At 35.5% G+C, this 20,595-nt stretch overlaps 1 protein-coding gene and 1 long non-coding RNA gene across 5 annotated transcripts; both read right to left on the reverse strand.

The window, feature by feature from the left end:
• Positions 1 to 1,822: 1,822 nt before the first annotated feature.
• LOC149563516 (uncharacterized) lies at positions 1,823 to 5,909 on the reverse strand. The gene is made up of 5 exons (XR_016363559.1): positions 2,712 to 5,909; positions 2,556 to 2,621; positions 2,381 to 2,467; positions 2,216 to 2,280; positions 1,823 to 2,129 (listed from the first exon to the last, which is right to left on the reverse strand). It is a non-coding gene; the product is annotated as an uncharacterized LOC149563516 (long non-coding RNA).
• A 6,036-nt stretch (positions 5,910 to 11,945) lies between these two features.
• On the reverse strand, positions 11,946 to 20,185 carry PDE191 (Mitochondrial transcription termination factor family protein). Of its 4 annotated transcripts, XR_016364082.1 has the most exons (4): positions 18,758 to 20,185; positions 12,495 to 12,585; positions 12,205 to 12,263; positions 11,946 to 12,061 (listed from the first exon to the last, which is right to left on the reverse strand). XR_016364082.1 is itself a non-coding variant. In XM_089826742.1 (2 exons), the coding sequence occupies exon 1, from the start codon at positions 19,776 to 19,778 to the stop codon at positions 18,774 to 18,776; it is 1,005 nt and encodes a 334-aa protein (XP_089682868.1). In that variant the 5' UTR covers positions 19,779 to 20,185; the 3' UTR covers positions 12,372 to 12,585; positions 18,758 to 18,773. The 4 variants fall into 4 exon arrangements, 1 of the variants encoding a protein (XP_089682868.1); XR_016364080.1 differs by having other exon boundaries at positions 11,946 to 12,263; XR_016364081.1 differs by having other exon boundaries at positions 11,946 to 12,263; positions 12,463 to 12,585.
• Positions 20,186 to 20,595: the final 410 nt, after the last annotated feature.

The raw sequence follows: 20,595 nt of genomic DNA on the forward strand, positions 1-20,595 counted from the left end.
AAGTAAACCCTAGCCCCAAGCTCCTTCCATCCCGTTGAGCACTCGAATGTTCTCAGGCACGTCAAACTGAATCATCCTTAAGAGTTAGTAAATGCCATAAGGCAGCGATCTTTAACGGGGCATATCTCAAAGCTCGTGCAAGGTATGGATGTGATTCTGGGTGTTACATGACCGTGTTGTGGAGACCTACAATAACCTCTCTCTCTCTTTTTGGAGATCTTATTTTGTTTTGATTTTGTGACCCCATCTTGGGTGATGCTGAAACTTCTAGTGTTGGCTAGTACAAAGTTGCCAACTACCAAATCTCTCTCACAATTCTTCATGGGATCAAAATTGTTTGTTTTATTAGCTCCAAGTGGTTGGGTAAACCTTAGCCCCAAACTCCTCCCATCCTGTTGAGCACTCAAACATTTTCGGGCACGCCGAACGAAATTCTCCCTAAGAGTTACTAAATGTCATTGGGCAGCAATCTTTGATGGTGGCAATTGGATATGTCATCTCATCCAATGATGAAGACTCATGATAGAAGAAAAAGGGGTGATCATACACTTCATTTTGAAAATGTTATTTTTTAATGGCAATAGGGTAATCCTTGTTTGTAAGGTTAAGGAACTTGAGGTCGCCTATAAACCCAAGTTGCCTTAGTCTTAACGATTTTTCTTTTTTTGTTATTTTTGTTAATAAGTTGACTCAATAAGTTTTTTGAGAGTCATTACACCTTATATAGGTCCTATGTATTACCAAAAACCACTTGGTTAAGTTCTAGGAAGAGTTAGTGCAAAAAATGCATTTTGCAATAAAAGTTGCTAACAACTTTTTAGAAAACCTTAAAATTAACCTTGTAACTAATCAAACCAACTGGTAATCAGTTGGAATGAATGTCAAATGATAAAAAATACCCTCTATGAATTTAGAGGAGGCATAAGGTGTTGGTGATTATTAAGTTTTTTTATATGGCAAGGAATCACTTTTGATGTTAAACTTGTATATAGGATCATTAAGTTATTGTCAAATATCATTACTTCCTGTTCAAAACAACAAAGTCATACTTTGTCAAAATGAAACACCACTTTAGCTGCATGTTATCATTGAATTGAGTTAATGGAAGATGTTAAGGATCTTCTTAGTTGTCTTAATAACCATTTCATGAGTTTGAAACATAATCACTTCCCTTTGTGAAGAGTTGTTCAAAAATCAACAAATTACATGTTGGAAAGAAAATACAATCATAGGATGTTGGAAGATTGTTTTCACTCATAAGATGTTGAAGAATCTCTTGGAAGGATAGAATAGATGACATACTGAAGTTTGTGAGATAATTATTAGGTGTTTTTTTAAGTGTCTAAAGTGTTAGTTTGAAGCAAGAAGATGATTATGATCCATTTCTTAAATTTTCTCATTTTTCCCTTATTGCTTCCCAAGTCTTGAATAGGGAAAGTGATCGAGTAGTTTTGTGAAGTTGGGTAGAAGTTTATTCAATGTTGTAACCAAGTTGGAAAGAGTCTTTGAAGACACTTAGGAAGGTGGGAAAGGTAGTTTTCCTTAAAAATGTTCTTGTTGGGAATCCACTAGCTTTTGATGTGAGCACTCTACATCATTTTAGATGCAATTTACATTAAAATGAAATACATGAAATGTACTTAAAACGTAAATAAGAAAAATAAGATATATATAATAACTAATAATGTCATACATGAATGAACATATAATGTATAATGATAACCAATAATGTCATACATGAACGAACATATAATGTATTATGATAACCAATAATGTCATACATTAACAAACATATAATGTATTATGATAACCAATAATGTCATACATGAACAATCATATCATATATTAACCAATAATGTCATGCATCAAATATATGTCATACATCAAATATAAAATGTCATATATACATCAAATGTATATCAAATATGTCCACTAACATAAAATCCAACATATATGTCCACTAATGCCTATACATGTGTGTCTATCAACTATATCTTCTCTTTCCCACGAGGGGAAGGAAACAAATCCCTAGAGGTCTTCGATCATTGTGTGGAGGGAGATAATGGTGATGATGGGGTCTTCCTCACATGCTCGCTCATCCTCTTGTTTAGGCTCTTTTCTAACTTGAGCTTATACAAACAAAGTAGATATGAATCAATAATTATTATACATTGAAATCAAATATATGTACATGCAAAATTAATTATTTTCTTACCGCCATCAAATAGTCACTCTGTACATCCACCTCAAAAGCTCGTGGACGATCGGTGTAATAAGGCCCTACAACAATTCAATCAATATAATCACTTATAAATAACATTTGAAATTTCGATACTAATTATTATAAACAACAACTAAAATTAAGAAAATTCTTTCCTACCTCGGTCAATGGCTCTGAACTAGCCATCACTACAACAACTCCACAATCGGTGGACTGGTGAAGATGAGGAGTTTTAGACGTCAAGAACTGCATGTCATATAATACAATTTACATGTAACATGAAACATGAAACAAATACAATCAAATGAATTAAATTAACATAAAACAAATGTACCTCTACGAAGCTCGTATCATGCCTAGGCTTAGAGTCCCTTGTGAATGTCGATGGTCTAGTAGAGAACTGATGCACATGGATAATTTTTTTGTCAATCCTTCATATGATTACTTAATAAATATATGTATTAATTTAAATGATTAAATTGATACATACCTCTTGACTCATTGACAAGATGTAAAATGGGGCCGAGGAATCTATACTAAGGCCGTCAACACTCTTACCCTGAATTTTGAACAATGTCAATACATGCTAATTAATTAGTCATTCACTATACATACGAAATGTGATCAAATTAGTTTATTATAATTATAATTTACCTATGTGTCAATGCCAAATGTGTCACTCAGGAACTTATCAGTGACTAGCCCATCATCCATACTATCTCCAACATGACTACCAAATGTGCATAAGGATCCACATGATGTGCACATGTGACCGCGATGCACAGAAGGCTCCTCCTCAATTAATGGACTGGTGTAATGAATGAGAGTTTGCGTCAAAACATTGATAGTCCCTACAATACTGGTCTCTACATGTTCCTTCACAATTAAAGGAATAATCACATGCTCACCCTGTGGCTTGACAATAGGCGCCCTAACTACATTAGAGTCATGACATGTTCCCAACCTCTCAAATGATGACCCCCCACCTCTACCCTGAGATTCTAATATATCAAAATAATTGGGGATCTTCCCAAGGTCAAATTTACAATACAATTTATTTAAGAAATACATTGGAACCTCATGATTATTGCAAGGAGGGCATCAAAGACCATCCACCATCTATCCCAAAAGTTATTTCTAATATCATCATGTATGCACCAATAGATGGGGAACCTTTTAATTGTATGTTTAACAATGTCTTGTTCTCCAGGCTTTTTAAACAATGCACAAATGCTACCTTTTGATATTTCCTTCTTTTTCTTTTTTACATCTTTATATGATAATTTGTTTGCATAATATTTTCTTTGTTCATCCCTCTTAACACGCCAAATATCCAACTGACCGCTAATAGAAACTACATGGGTCATAATAAACTCAAGGGAGGATGCCAATTGTGCTCTCATCGGATTGGTTTGTCCACAAGCTTTCAACCTACCAATGAGTGCTTCTAATTCATTTTTCCCTCTCTCTATTTCATTCAAATTGTTGCCTTGGGTGCCAGAAGGAGGTTTTCCAATCAGTGGAGGTTGCGGAATTTCTTGCTCTTCTTGTGGAGGGTTTTCATTTGGATCTTGTGGAGGGTTTTCATTTTGATTTTGTTGATCCAGTTGGGGATTTGGCTGTTCATTATTCACATTTCCTAATAAGAAACCAATTGCAATCTAAATAAATAAACAATTTTAAAGCAAAACTGAAAAAACCTACAAAACAATGTAAAAACTTACAAAACAATGCAAAAACATATAAAACAATACAAAAATAAGAGTAGAAAACATACTATGTGATCCCGATCTTGATCTTTGGTGACGAGGAGGCATTTTGAGGAGGCGGATGATAAAATTCTTCAACTTTTGTAACTCGCATGTGCACTGTTGATGAGAAAGAATGTGAAAACAAAAAATAATGAAATGGGTCGTGGGTTTGCAACCCATATATAAAAATTTAAAAAAAACTTTTGTGTGTCATGTTTTTGGCACCACAACTTGGTGCACTTACCCAAGATGTATTTCAGCTCCAAAAGTTGTGGATCTGAACTGTTTTTTGAATATTCAACTACGAACCTTGGAATGACGACGAAAGGAATATAACCTAGAAATCTCTCGGTAGAAAGGCATTTAAGGTCTAGGTTGACTTGGAAGGGCGCCCTACAACTAGGTTGATGTAGTCCAATGACTCTACTATGAAATTCTCCAAAAAGCTCCCGAAGAGTAGGCTCTAGATCTATGAGCTCTAATGGGTACCCTACAAATCAACACATAAAATAAGGGTTTTGGGGGTTTTGTTGGAGGAGAGCTTGCCTTGCTCAAGCCCTTGGTTAAGGAATTAACTGTAAATGATAAATTTAAATGTAAAGGAAATAAGATAAATGTAAATATGCACCTTGCTTGCAAAAGCCCTTGCCAATAAGGATTTATCGTGATGTATGTTGTAGATCTTGAATTTGGTATGAAGGATGTAAGATATCTCCACAATCGCAATGGGTCTACCGTAACCACACCATGGAACCATGGATGTAGATGTACGTCAATAAAGAAGATGATGAATTCTTCAATGTAGATCTCATCCCTTGATGGCCAACAAAAGCTAGATCTTGAAGAGAAAATGCCTACAAAGAATCTTTGAATGCTTGAAGAAACTTTCTTTCTTGAATACTTGAATGCCTTGAGTACTTAATGATCTATGAATACTTGATGTGAAAATGAAACCCCCGAGCCTATTTTTATACTAGTTTTCTGGTGGAAAAATAGTTGAAGGGCAACTTAAGACTGACTGTTAAATGGAGAATTAACTGCAAGTCAACTGTTAAGTGAAGAGTTAACTACAAGCCAATCGTTAAGCAAAGAGTTAGTTGTAGGTCGATTGTTAAGCGGAGAGTTAACTGCAGGTCAACCATTATGCAAAGAGTTAGTTGTAGGTTGAATTAAGAGTGTAATGAAACTAATTACACCCTTGAGGCCTTTTGGGCCCTAAGCCCGAAAATCATCAAGAACTAGATCAACCTAGGTCGACTTGGTCTAAGAGATCAGGTCCAAAGTGTCACAAAAAGAAGAGGCAGATACCAAAAGAAATAGGGTGAAAAATGGAAGAGGATATGAGAAAAGGCCATCGAGCATGGGTATATCCATGGTCCTAAGAAGGCATTATGGAGAGGGCGCTCAGGTCGACCTAGTCCGCGAGCTCAAGTCCAGAGTGTCACAAAAAGAAGAGGCAGACACCAAAAGAAATAAGGTGGAAATTGGAAGAAGATATGAGAAAAGGGCATCAAGCATGGGTACATCCATGGTCCTAAGAAGGCATTATAGAGAGGGCGCTAAAAGGTCTTAAAAGGAAAGTGTATCCATTCCAAGACGATACAGTTTCATCTTCAATATGTCCTCTTTTACCTATTAGAAACATATTCTATTACAATAGGATGAAACAAGAATAAATCATTATTTTAATGTGCATTTTATACCTTTTAATATTGAGAGATGGAGATCTAAAGGAAGACACAAAGATCTATTCAGTGCTTGAGTGCACAAACAAAAGATCACTTAAGGGCATGTTGACATGAGGATATACATTTTCCATTGGTAATGATTATTAAGTTTATGCTTGTTTTTCCTTATTTTGATGTAGCAGACAAAGGTTTGCAAGTCAAGGCATGAGATCCTGCATTTCTTTGAGAAAAAAACATTAAAAAAATACTTATATGACTCCCCTAGCTTTGGCGATCCCCTAATATTCCTTCCATAATGTTGGGCATTTAATTCTCTATAAATTATGCAAGTTTTCATGCACTTCTTTTCAATGAGGTAGATTTTTGCTACAATATTTGATGGCTGTAACCCACCCAAAATTTTGAAGTTCAAAATCTAAGAGAGCCTTTGTTTTATGCAAGGTTTCCAATCACAGTTAGAAATAATCTTCTAGGAATTTGAGTTTGTCCAAGAAAGTAGAATGGTAATAATGGATGTTGATAGTAACTTCCAAGTTGAGGGTGAAATACAACATGACCCAAACCATTGCAAGATGCCAATCAAGATCACACAGATATATCACGAACTCATGAAAAACTCATAGTATACTAAATTTCATTTAAGTTTTAATGTAATATCATGGATTGGCATGAATAATTAAGTATTGTGCACAAAGATAAAAGAGACAATATGAAAAGGCAAAGTAAAACATAGATTTATAGATAGGAAGGTTAAAGATGACTATACACTTAATATGTATTGCATTTCCTTTACATGATAAATAGTTTTGTTTTGATTTTTAAATGCATTATAATTTCTTTATAACTGAAATCTAAAATTTGTGACTTTAGTAAATTATTATATAAATAATAGAAATATATTTCTATAATAAAAAAGTTATTTATAAAGTTTAAAAAATTGAAACTAGTTATCCTATATCATCCTGCCTATCTCATAGAATTCTCTTGTCATTCTTAAAAAAATATTAAAAAACCGGATAAACCCCCACTTATTTCACCAAAATTTTATTGATTACAAGTATACTAATATAAATATTTTCATAGAGTTTCAAAGAGAAATTCAATGAACACCCAACAATTGATTATACTTGAAAAATTTATAACGTGCACAATTTCTACCGTACAAAAAAAATTAAATTCTTTTCAAACAACGACATCCAGTTCCATTCAATTATCTCAAAAGTTTTTGTTGTTCGGCTCTACTTTACACTACCTATGCAGAATAGCGTTAAGAAGTTTGGGCATGAATAATTGTAAAGCACCAAATGTCATGATTATAGAATTAAGACTAAAAAATATCAATCTAAAGTGAACATTCAGGATTTGACAATATTTAGCAATCGAAACTCATTTATTCAACAATTTTTATTTTGAAGTACGATTGCAGGCAACGATACCATATAGTATGCAATTTACCCGTCATTAAACTCAAAAATAAAATTTTGTTCGTGACAAGAAATATACCAAAAATGGCAACAAGATATTTAGTTCCTGCCTACTTATGCATTCGTGTCATTCTAATATCACACTAACACTAACCAATCAAATTAAAGAATTTAAAAGATTATATGAAATTTCAAATGTTTAAATCTTTTTCTAATTTTTCATTATTTTATAAATCACATTTTTCATTCATCCCATTGATGTATTATTTTTGGTGGGGGAGAAAATTAATTTTCTTCAACAAAAATACAAATATTTTCTAACAACTTCATCTTGCATTAATTACAACTTTATCTTTGTGACAAGTTGATAAGATTTTATTTTGACTATTTGCTTTATTAAGAAAAATAACTATATTTAATTCTCTCTCTCTCTCTCTCTCTCTCTCTCACACACACACACAAAAAAAAAAAAAAAAACTTATGTTGGTATCACTCTATCTTACTATTTTATCTTTTTTCCTCATATATTATCTATCATTTTTTCTTCTGCATATATATTTATGTTGTTATTGTTCTATACTGCTATTTATCTTTATCTAATGATTAAAAATAGTGACTTCCATTTGATAATCAAAATGAGAATAATACATAGTTGGGGACTTTGGCCTCTTATTATTGGGCTTAAATGCCCAAACATATAATAATATAACACGAAAATTTAACGACAAACTATGAGCCATTCTTTCAAATCACAACTGCATTTCTAAGACGAGAATTTAACAACTAAATATGAGCCATCCTATTAGATCACAAGTACATTTCTACGCAAAAATTAATGCATTCACAATGTTAATTTAGAACTATTTAACCTTATTCTCACTCATCTACACCTCTACAACCATTATGTGTTAGGCAAAAACTATGACGCATTGCATCTCTTGTCGAATATATGTAAACAAAATTTATGGAACCCAAATGTGCATCTTGAAAGACCTTTTTGCATTAAAACTTTTATGTGCCAACCAACATTAAATCCTGAATCGATTTAAGCACCTTATCCAGAAAAAAAGAAGAAGAAGAAAAAGATAAAAAAGATGTTTGGTATGTAGGGATAAAAACGTCAAATAAACTTGTATAATGGAAGCAGTACATATATATTCTAGATAACAATGCAAGGCCACATGGCATATACCATAGAGAGTGTATTTGATGATTATGGCACTTCGATAAAATCCCACGATCAAATCTGACTCAAGATGGAAATAATTTGCTTGGAATAGTTTGCAAAATCCCATAATTGATGATTTTTTTAATATATGGTATCTAGATTGTATTGTTCAAATTGTTGGACTAATTACATTAAATTAGATTAAATAAATAAATTACTTCAATATTTAGTTGTTGGGAAGTTATCCCCGTAAGTAGTTTTTTGTATCCAATGAAAATCTGAATCTATAATATCAATCATTTCTATACTTTAGCACTTTCCTTTGGTATCAGAGTGGGTTGATCGATGGAGCGAAGAGTGATGTTAATGGATTTTGGATAACCAGACCCTAACTTCTATGGATTTTATTCAAGAGAGGTTTGAGATTTATTGTGCAGATATTATAATGTTATGTTGTCCATGAATATGCCGTGACTTTTTTTATCAAGAATAAAATAGGGATCAGTTGCAAATTACATGCATCACTCAATTTTCAATTACTTATTTGTTCTACAGTATTGTTTGCTAAACAATGGATAAATTAACTACAATTCCCAAATTTGAAGGGCCTGAGTTTTACACATGGAAAATTAAGATACAATTGCTTTTGATTGAAAAAGATCTATGGGACATTGTTAATGGAACTATTCAGAAACCCCAAGATACAGATGAAATAACAAAGTGGATGGTTAAAGATCATAGGGCCTCTATATTGATTGGACTTGGTCTATCAAATGCATATTTGCACCATATTGATCTTTCAAAGACTTCAAAAGCAATATAGGATGGGCTTAACGTCTTGTTTGGTTCACAGGCTTCTAGTGCAAAAATGTCCATAAAACAAAAGTTGTTTAGGTTGAAGATGAATGAAGGTGATAAAATTGTTCAACATATAAGTACTTTTCGTTCACTTCTTAATCAACTTGGAGGTGTGAACTCTAAAGTTGATGATGATGCCAAAGCAATCCTACTTAGTACAATGCCTTCAAGCTTTGATCATATTGTTTTCACTTTGAACAAAATGAATCCTAGCCTAGAAACTATAATTTCTTCTTTAATTGGTGAAGGTAGTAGAGCTCATAAGAGTCATAATTTTACTAAGGATTGTACTTTATTTGCTAGAAAGAAATCTAGTGTTCTTGGCAGAAGAGAACTAAAATGTTTTTATTGTCAGCAAAATGAACATGTATAGATGAATTGTTTTCAGTGGGCCAAAGATCTTATCCATGGGAAGTTGAAGAAAAATACAGTTTTTATTGTCAGCAAAATGAATTGTTTTCAGCAGGCCAAATATCTTATCGATGGGAAGTTGAAGAAAAATACAGTCTTTGTTGCAATTGAAGGTGAGACACACTTCTGTGATTTTGCAACACATACAAAAAATGACAATGTGATAGTCCACCTGAAATTGATACAAGATTTGTGTGTTAAAGAATAACAAATAAGTAAATAGGAGGTTGGAGGCAATAGAGGCTAGAGGATTTTTATCATCTCAAGCTAGCTTCTCGCTTAGAGATGAATACTACATGAGAAGCACCTATTTGTGTCTTTGAAGAGGAGAGGGGGACTTGGCAACATGATTGTCCTTCCATAGAGCGATGGGGGGCAGAATTTGAAGAAGATTTGTTGAGCACTTAAGGTGGTGTTAGAGACACTCGAAGGAGATGTCGACTTTCAGAGGAAAGGCATCCATGTGCAAACATATCAGTGATGATTTTTTCTATGGCACCGGAGGAGGCATTAGACACACTCCAAGGAGATGTGAAATTTTGAAAGAACTATGTCTCATTGTGCAAGGGAGGTGGGAACAATCTTATTATGAGGACAACTTCAGGATTTGCAGTCTAAAGTTGGGATATGAAATCTACTTATGAGGGCAACTTCAGGATTTGAGGATTTGCAATTTGAAGTTGCATAGAGAAAATCTATTTCAATAAACAAAGATTGGAGAAAGCATTTCATCAGTTTTCAGAGGAAGAATATTGGTGAAGCAGCTTCATCAAAGTTTCTAGGGTTGGGTTAAAATCTTTACAACTTTCTCTCAACTTTCACTTTTGTTGGATTAATGTAATATGGGGAGAATGTTAGACTTATTACATTAAATTAGGTTAGTTTGTAAGATTAGATTAAATAAATAAATTAGTTCAATATTTAATTGCTGGGAAGTTATTCCCATAAGTAGTTTTTAAAGGGAAAATAAGGCTATATAAAGCTATTCAGATATCAATGTGATTAATTCAGTTTGTATCCGAATGTATCCAATGAAAGTCTGAATCTATATTATCAATCATTTCTATACTTTAGTACTTTCACAAATGTATCTTTCTTACTCAGCTAAATAAGAGAGCAGCTTTTTTATTAATTATCCATGAATTGTATCCCAAAGTTATTTGCGGTGCATGATAGCATAAAAATTTGTGAGAATACAGACGATAGAAATGTACGAGACAGTATCTCTATATGACTTGATCTAATGAACCAACTGCTGTATGGTATAAACCTAGCAGTATATTTAAGTTATTAACATAAAGGTTGATGAGAGATGACAAAATATGTAACTAATAAAGAGACTATAATGAGTGTACCTTGTTGACTAAAGTTGTGTTGCAGACAGATTTATCCAGGGCCATTTCTGTTCCTATAAACTGGAAAACTTGTCCCAATATGTCAATCTCCATCTAGATGATTAAACACACCACTATTTGGGGAGACCACTAATGAATAGAGTGTAGAGAGAGAATAGCATAGAGCTGTATGACAGACAACTCCTTGAGTGTTATAAGGGATTCCTAGCAAGAAGAGACAGTGACCTTGCAAGCATTGTAAAAAAATCCGGTCCTTAAGAAGTATATAGCATAGAGCAGAAGGTCAGAGCATACAATCAGGAAACAAATAACTTGGTTTGAAACGGTATACAAGATATCCTTTTATACCATTCCCCAACATAGATTGGACAAATTCTCACTGTCAGTTCTGTCTTAATGATCAGATTTGACTGCTTCTGCCAGCATAAGTTATAGAGTGGAAACACGAGAGGTAAATATAACATGGGGAGAGTGCAATGTGGGGGATTGAAGAATCCTGAAATCTGATCACCTCCTTGCTTCAGAAGGTGATGCAGACAAGAGAGTGATAGCATAGAAATCATAAGTGTTCATGAAAGAGCGTATACATGATACATGCTACAACTTATATTACATCTGCATTTAGTCCTTAATATTAGTATGCAGCTAAAACAATAATTCAATTTCAACTGTCATAAACAAATAGTCTAAGTTGCCTGTCCTCATAAAAGGGATGGGACAGGTTTCGGGTTAGGGTTGGCAGCACCGCATGTTGTAACCCCTTGGGTAGTCGTATGGATTTGTGTATCTATGGGGGATGGTCTGCGTTTAGGGTTCATGCCAACAACACATTTTTTCCTCTTGGGTAAAGGTATGGGTTTGTATGCATGCACATATACATACATGTATATTCAGTCTATTTATCTACTGGCACCAGGTATAGATTTGGGGTTCAGGTCTCCAGCACAACAATTTTTTCCTGTGGATAGGGGTATGGGTTTGTGTTTGTGTAAACGATACTACTCTACAAAGCTATAAATGAAATGTAGGTTTAAATCTTCACATTGTATCATATGACATAAAAGCAATATGAACAAAATGTTCAAAATTAAAATGTAATTTCCAAATCCAACATTTTTTGGATCTCTGAATCAACACTCTATCATGGAAACTTTGACTCTCTCCTGACCAGTCATGATCCCTCAACTGATTTACCAGGAAAGGAAATATCATAATGATTTCAAAAACATATTACACTTCTTTTAAGTTCAAAATGAAGCATATTGGCATCAACTAATACTAGGCATGTGGAGTAAAACTGAGATCAGAAAAGTGAAAAAACTAGTAACCTTCTATTACAGTGCTCTGCACATTTCCAAATAAATGTAATTTGGCATGAGAAGATTTCCTGCAAACATTAGATGGGTTACTCTTTCAGGAAGTAATAAAGAAAGAAAAAAAGAAAATGAAGATTTCGCCCTTCAAACATGACCCCGCAATAAAACAACTCATGGAATAATAGAAAATAGGTAAGTAATTATTAAATAACATGGATAAATAATGCCATCTTAAGATCAATGCACTAAAATAATTAACAATACATGGACCTTTATTTGGGTTTGCCCAGGGCCTGCCCTACCTGGGGTGCCTAGGGCAGAATCTCAGCGAACATCAGGCAATACCAGACCTATATTAGACCAGGATCAGTATGAGGGCAATACTGCAAAACCCTGCAACACAGACGATAATAATAGAGCTTTAAGGAATGATACAGGTAAGTACAAACTGATATCAATAAAAGAGGTCTTTGGACCCATTGAATTTTAAAACTACTGAGAAGCCCTGCAATCTATCACCCGATTTCATGATAGAAATCTACTGCAAGGGATAAGCAAGTTTGTTTTGAACTGTTTGGTATTTAGTCATTAACCAACTAAGAATTCTCTCTTCCCAGAATATCAAATTAAAACATGTTATACCAAAAGATCATCCAATAAAGTAAAGTCATTTGAACAATATGCTCTAATAAACTAAGAGACATATTAGTGAGGGCTCAAATAATGGCCTCACATTCAAATTACATAAAAAACTAACAATAACAAATTTTGCCTTCTTGATTGGCATGGGTTTTACGTAGCTAATCAGCTTCAAATGTGTGTTTGGGTGTGTGCATATGTGTGTTTAAATATATGTCTTATAAGTGAAGACACTTTAAGTTTGCAAATTCCTTGAGAGCTCCACAATTAAAGCAATTAAGTTATTTCTGATATTATGGGGAGCATACATGAAGAGGGTAACAGATGGAGAATAACTGCAGCCGTGCTAATAACTAGCCACAATAGCCTCCCCTGAAGCAGTACTTGAAACAAAAGGAATTCCTTATGGGAAGCTATATTGAGGAAACAAGGTTTGTGATTTCATCCTTAAATATCAAAACAATAATGAATGTAAGAATTATATCGTCCTAAAAAATTAGCATCCATAATTGTAGGCTCTTGGATCTATTAGACCCAATTTTGGTAATTTCGAGGTCTGAATGTCTGTTATGCTTGATACAAGCAATCTGCACTTTCTCCCTCAACATCCAATCACACTCCCCTAGATCTCGGCAGTTTCTGAGCTACTTTCCCAGAGGACGAATCAACTTTGTCCCTAGGTACAAGTCGACTGGCAGACTTGTACCTAGGATTTTGGGCCCAGATTTGACCCAAGGCCTGATGGTGGGGTTTTCTTCCAAGATCCAGATTTATGGTCGGCTTGGATTTAATTTGAATCCCGAAATGAGTATAAAAGGACATCAACTCCTCTCATTTTGACATAACAATACAAGAGCTCAATACATGATCCGGTGGAAGCTATTCATGATCTCAAGCAAGTGCAAGCATTCAAGTTGTGCAATTGAGGATTTGGATTCAAGATTTGAAGGCAAGCACCCAATCTAAGGTCTCCATTTCTTCAAGATCCATTCAAGCAAAGGCAAACCTCTCTCATTGATGCAAATTTCCCTCCCATGATGGCGTAGTAGAGGATTTCTCAATCAAGCAAGAAGATCCATACATTCATTTTTCTTCTCTCTACTTCTCCATTGAAGTTATCAAGCATATCTACATTCAAGATTTGAGATCAGTAATTGTAGATCCATACATTTGTGAAGGCAGCCTTGATTCTACACTACATTCCAAGATCAACACATAACATACAAGCATCTTCATGAATTTGGGCGATTCCTACATCTGTTCATGAGGATTTTTCATGTAAGGTGAATCCAACATTATCTTGTTTACATTCCTTTATGAAAATTCAATTTCAAGAAGGTTGATTCCTACACAAAGTTTTGACCAAGACAAACCCCTTTCTACAACCTTTTTCTCCTTTTTGTGTGTAGGAATAGGTGGCGGAGTTTAGATCCAGAAGGTGCAAACACAGTCGCAGGTTCTTGGAAATACTCATCAGTTTCGAACCAATATACTTTTGTGCTTCTCTTGCTCTTCATCCTGATGATGGATCACGTAGTGTGATTCGAAACGTTGATGGTAAAATCTGAACACAATCGAATCCAGAAACATACTAGTACAATTGGGAACAAGTCGAGCTGTCAACTTGTCCATGGAATCTCGACTTGTTCTTGCATTTTTTGACTAAAATTGGCACAACAGACAACTATAGGTTCCAGAAACCCAGATGTGAAGTTACAACAAATTCCAACATTCCAGAGACTGTGATATTGCTATCAGGATTTAACTATGTGATTTTTGAGTCAAACTCATTGACCCATGTTTCATGAGTAGTGATTCAACATGAATCCATCTCTCATGAGAATAAATGGAACACTTAACACTCATTGGATCTAGGTGATGCTCACAGGGGTGAAGCACCGGGACTTCCCGGGAGGTCACTCATCCCAGTACTACTCCAGCCTGAGCGTGCTTAACTATAGAGTTTCCTCCATGGTTAAACCCAAAGCTTGCAACCCCATTTGCAAAACCTTCACCAAGTTTGACTCAAAAATCACACGGTTAAATCCTGATAGCAATATCACAATTTGACTTGCTATGGAAATTATCTCCTACTTATCAATTGATGAGCTTAAGGGGCTTTCTAATGAATGGTTCATAAGGCACAACACTTGGTGAAGGTTTTGCAAATGGGGTTGCAAGCTTTGGGTTTAACCATGGAGGAAACTTTGTAGTTAAACGCGCTTAGGCTGGAGTAGTACTGGGATGGGTGACCTCCCGGGAAGTCTCGGTGCTTCACCTCTATGAGCATCACCTAGATCCAATGAGTGTTAAGTGTTCCATTTATTCTCATGAGAGATGGATTCATGTTGAATCACTACTCATGAAACATGGGTCAATGAGTTTGACTCAAAAATCACACAGTTAAACCCTAATAGCAATATCACAATTTGACTTGTTGTGGAAATTATCTCCTACTTATCAATTGATGAGCTTAAGGGGCTTTCTAATGAATGGTTCATAAGGCACAACACTTGGTGAAGGTTTTGCAAATGGGGTTGCAAGCTTTGGTTTAACCATGGAGGAAACTCTGTAGTTAAGCACGCTTAGGCTGGAGTAGTACTGGGATGGGTGACCTCCCGGGAAGTCCCGGTGCTTCACCCCTGTGAGCATCACCTAGATCCAATGAGTGTTAAGTGTTCCATTTATTCTCATGAGAGATGGATTCATGTTGAATCACTACTCATGAAACATGGGTCAATGAGTTTGACTCAAAAATCACAAAGTTAAATCCTGATAGCAATATCACAATTTGACTTGCTGTGGAAATTATCTCCTACTTATCAATTGATGAGCTTAAGGGGCTTTCTAATGAATGGTTCATAAGGCACAACACTTGGTGAAGGTTTTGCAAATGGGGTTGCAAGCTTTGGGTTTAACCATGGAAGAAACTCTGTAGCTAAGCGCGCTCAGGCTGGAGTAGTACTGGGTGGGTGACTTCCCGGGAAGTCCCGGTGCTTCACCCCTGTGAGCATCACCTAGATCCAATGAGTGTTAAGTGTTCCATTTATTCTCATGAGAGATGGATTCATGTTGAATCGCTACTCATGAAACATGGGTCAATGAGTTTGACTCAAAAATCACACAGTTAAATCTTGATAGCAATATCACAATTTGACTTGCTGTGGAAATTGTCTCCTACTTATCAATTCCAGAGACTGTCAAATTCAGATCGAAAGTTCAAGTCTCCTCATCTAGTTTTAAGGTGCACATTTCTTCCTCTTTCCTTGCATCTACTTCCATAGATCAGATTTACTAGCAATTACATCATTATATCATTTCTCATCACACATTATAGTATTATACTATCAACTATCAAGGGAATACACAATGAATTTGGGATCTTGTATCCTCTACACTGCCTATCCCATTTTCATATTATACAATAATAAAATCAATAGAACTCAGGAAACCAGAACTGCAATGGTGATGTCTAGAAGAGAGCACTCTCCTGCATGATGATGAAGACTGTCAGTGGAGCAAAAGGCATGTGCTACTAAAGCCTCCAAAAATTACCCTGCTTCAGTTCCAAATTCTTCTACTCCAATTACTCCTGGTTATGTGAAGCTGTATGGTTTCCAGGGTTCATCTGTAGGGCCTTGGTCCTCTCATTCTTTTGGTGTGGTGGATATGGATACAGGTGTGCAAACCAAACAAAGTCATTGGAAGCAATTTGTGCTCGGCTTGTTCTGGTTTCCGTGAATGGTACACTTTCTTTGGATACTGCTTTGCATGTTTAAGATTTTAAATCATTCTTAGAGGGTTTGGAGGTGAAATCTTCTCTAAAGATTCCTCTTTTAGAGCTTGGGCATGAGTTTGTAGGGGAAGCTGCAGAGAAGGATTTATTTGTAGATTTCATCAATTTTGGTCTACTTTGTGAGATTTGCATTCTTATATGTTTAAAAATTGCAAGCCCTTCTCCATAGATGCAGTTATTATTTATCTGAGAAGACTATCTAATAATAGCCTCTGAGTTGGAAGCTGATAGAGGGTTTATTCTTGCACAAGGTCCCTGATTCTAGGATGATGCTTTATGGTTTCAAGATCTTAATCTGTTAACTGAATCCTTTTTGTATTACCTAATCTCCCTTTGCACTTTTGGCTTCCATCTTATTTCAACTCTTTTGGTTAGTTTTTTTCTCTTCTGAAATGGCAGATTATTCTCATTCAACTTAGAAACGTGGGATAAGGTGGAGAACCCAATCTGGAAAAAGACACTGGATTTTAGAGGTTGGAGTTTTGCTACTGAAATTCTTTCAGTTTTGAGGCATCAAGAGGATATGTGCTTAAGAAAGGAAGCGTAAAACCTCTTGAAAGGCACTTTGGTGGAGGATTTCAAAAGATAGTTAAAACTTGAAAATTCCCGTCTTGCTTCTCTGAAAGATGCCATAGGGTGGCATCTAAAATAAATCATTTCCCCTTTGACATGGGTCCTTCGGAGGTTAAATATATATCTCTTCAGAATACTGATCTGTGAGGTCTGAAGTGTGTTTCTGTTTCAGTGATTGTTCAGAACTTGTACTGTCAGTCTATTTCTAGGGAGCTGGAAAAGGGATTGGTACCCTTTCTTTCTGTTTGCTTTCTAGAGATGGAGATACTGTTGCCCCTTCTCATGCCTCTGAGGAGGAATTCGGATCATCTATTGTGGGTGATGCAGCTGTAGCAGCTTCCCCGGAGGAGGATGTTTAGTCAACAGATTCTTATAGGAAATCTAGAAAAGAAAAGCTTCCTCTCAGATAGTTATAAGGTCAGACAAGAAAAACAGGTTGGCAAGCATGTTAGTGCTAAAGATTTTTTGTTTATAGATGTGCTTTGTTCTGGGCTGTTTTCCATATCATCTGTGGTTTTATGTTTTTGATGTAGCATCTTCTATGCCTTTGGGGCATGTGTTGGAGTCCAGGACTATTTATAATAGTTTTTAACAATGGACATGCCCCCCTCTAAGACCCCAACCCAAATTATCGAGACTCGAGAGAACTTCCGTTGCTTGAATGCAACTACTGCAGCAAGACTAAGCAGCTATTTGAGATGAAAATAGAACACACAGATCCTAGCTGAATGATTGCAAAATAATGAACATAGTAAAAGACCAAACTTTACTAACAAACAGATTTGGTGAGCATGTTAAAGATAAGGTAATGTCCGTGTTAGAAAAGGATGCAATAATTTATAAATCTTCCAAAATGCACACTATGTTTCTCAAATTCTAGGTTCGTTTCATAAAGGGAAGGTAGGATAAGATAGCTTGTTTTGGTCCTTGATGGACAAAGATTTAGTTCAGGGATGAAGCTCCACATTTGTGGCCTCACTTGATTTGAGCCGGACTAAATATTTCCAAGAGATCGATCAAACCAAAACATATTGCAATTTGTGTTTCCAATATTGGATACAGTTTACAAATGCTTTGATTGTATAAGGTCTACAAGACAGCTTGGAAAAATAGGTTTGCAGGCTGTCTGGCAGTTAGTCATAAATATCTTGAGATTAAATAGCGTGCAATATAAGATTGCTCCACACTAAATTTCATCAATGTAAAATGTAAGTGTTCCGAATTTCTCACCATAAAACTGCAAAACATCAGGGAATGTCAATCCTACTGCATAATATTGTTTGTTCTATAATTTATTAACATGTCTTTGGAAGATCATCAAAACATATCGCTGCAAATATCTTCGAATCAGTGTTGTATCTGCTTGAAATTAATTTTGAAATGCAATAATTGAGAGCAAATATAAATTGATCATTGTGCAATTGACTCCAAAACATAAATACACCATTGAAAACTCACAGGGCTCTTTTTTATAAAAATTGTGCAAGAAACCGCATAGAAATACTAGGTTAGACAGTGTAACTCGCAATCAACAAAAGTTCAATTCAACAATCTTGCCTGTTTGATTACGAAATCAGAATTTACTCCTTTCTTGTATTCCAAACTTGAGGACAAATTTCTTGTGGCTGCAAGATAACATGTCCGCTAGACTACATTGGATGTCCTTCTGTTTCAGTTGCTTGTACCGGAACTCAATTCTTTTCTTCAAACCATGGCGGAAATAATCAGGGTACTCTGCCACTTCGTCAATCCCTCTGCTCATAATATCCACCAAAAAGCTGACCTTAGGCTGCAGTGAAGTCTTAATGCTTTTAGTCAAAACAGGAGGAAACCCAGATATAATCCTACATATCTGACCGTCACCGAAGCGTGAACTCCTCAAAAAATCCACGTTAGGTTTCAATGCTTTCTCTACATCCCTACACAACATCTCAGGAAAATGAACTGCAATCCCCCTCAACTCTTCTTTGTTGAGACCCAATTTCCTCAAGAACTCCACTGTGGGTTTTAGCCTGCCTTCCACACTGTACCCCATAATATGGGGGCTCCTAACCAGGACTTTACCAAGGTCACCCTCATCCTTACTCAATCCTAAGCTGAGAAAGAACTCTACAACAGGTTGAAGCTTCTTCTCAATGCTGTAGCTCATTAACCTGGGATTAACCAAAATTAACCTGCCCATCTGTTTCTCTCTCACCCCCAAAGCCTGGAAAAATGCAATTAAGGGACATAGTTTCTCTTCGACACTGTGAGAAAGTATAAGTGGGAATCTCATTATAGCCAGTGCAATATCATTGGGCTTAGTCCCCAAGGTTGTAAGGCATTGAACCATGGGTTGGACCTTCTCATAGAGACCTAAAATCAAGAGCTTGGGACATTTACACACCATTGAGGGGAGTTTCCTGGATGGTATGCCGATCTCTTGTAGATAATTCCAGTTGGGTTTTGCCCTTTCCTCCACACTGGCGAGTTCAAGCTTTCTACACTTTGTTATCATTTTAGATATTGTTGTATCGTCTAATCCTTTTTCCTTTAGAAATTCAACTACATTCTGACCTTTAATGCTGCACACTGCCATTGCTAGTATATCAGAAGCAGGACTCTTGTTGAACCCGACCCTTTACTTAGGATCCAAATAGATTGTATTCAAAATTGTCAAGTGCCCTTGGAAGTGAAACTTGCTTCTGTCTGCATCTGAACTCCCTTATCTTGTTGGGTTTACCTGATAGAGCTCCCCTCGAAATTAAATCCGTCAAGTAACTATTGAAGATAACATTACCGACGACTGAGATTAACCACCAAATCAGAGAAGAAGATAAGCTTTCAAATTAAGATTTGTTTATACTCCACGAGACATCTAAGTCATTCTCCGAACAGGAGCGACATCATGCTAGCTGGAAGTAGGGTTTTGATTTGGCTTCGTCTGCGTATCATTGTTTCTGCCACTTTCTTACCCTCGGTCAGTCTTACATCACTATAGTTTGGATAAGAAATTTTAGCATTTTTGGCTTTTAAATCCCCTTTCTTCAAATGGTCATAAGTCATTTCATCGCCCATATGGGGTAATTGCTGCTTTCTCTCCGCCCACTAAATTCGAAATGTCAAATTTCAAAATAAGAAATTACAATTTGTAAAAGCTAGAAGGAAGATCTTGGAAATGGATTTTATTATTTATATTATTTTATTTGTTTATGGGAATGTATGTAAATGGCTTAAAAATTGTATCTTGGTTATTTTGTGAGAAGAATGCATTTTTATAGTTGTGTCCACTTTACTTAGATCTTGTAAAAGCCAATATAGAAACTCTTCAAATATTATTGAAAGGATTTTTTTATCTTCTATTTTGATATTGACAAGTTCACCAAGTCTATTTTTTAGCATGGTCTCTAGTATAT

Source organism: Cupressus sempervirens, chromosome 4 (genome assembly GCF_028749045.1).
Source record: "Cupressus sempervirens isolate cs-2001-9-10 chromosome 4, ASM2874904v1, whole genome shotgun sequence".
Taxonomy (NCBI): Eukaryota; Viridiplantae; Streptophyta; class Pinopsida; order Cupressales; family Cupressaceae; genus Cupressus; species Cupressus sempervirens.

Coding starts and splice junctions, on each gene's coding strand:
- PDE191 (XM_089826742.1), bottom strand. CDS start 19,778: ATGGCAGTGTGCAGCATTAAAGGTCAGAATGTAGTTGAATTTCTAAAG.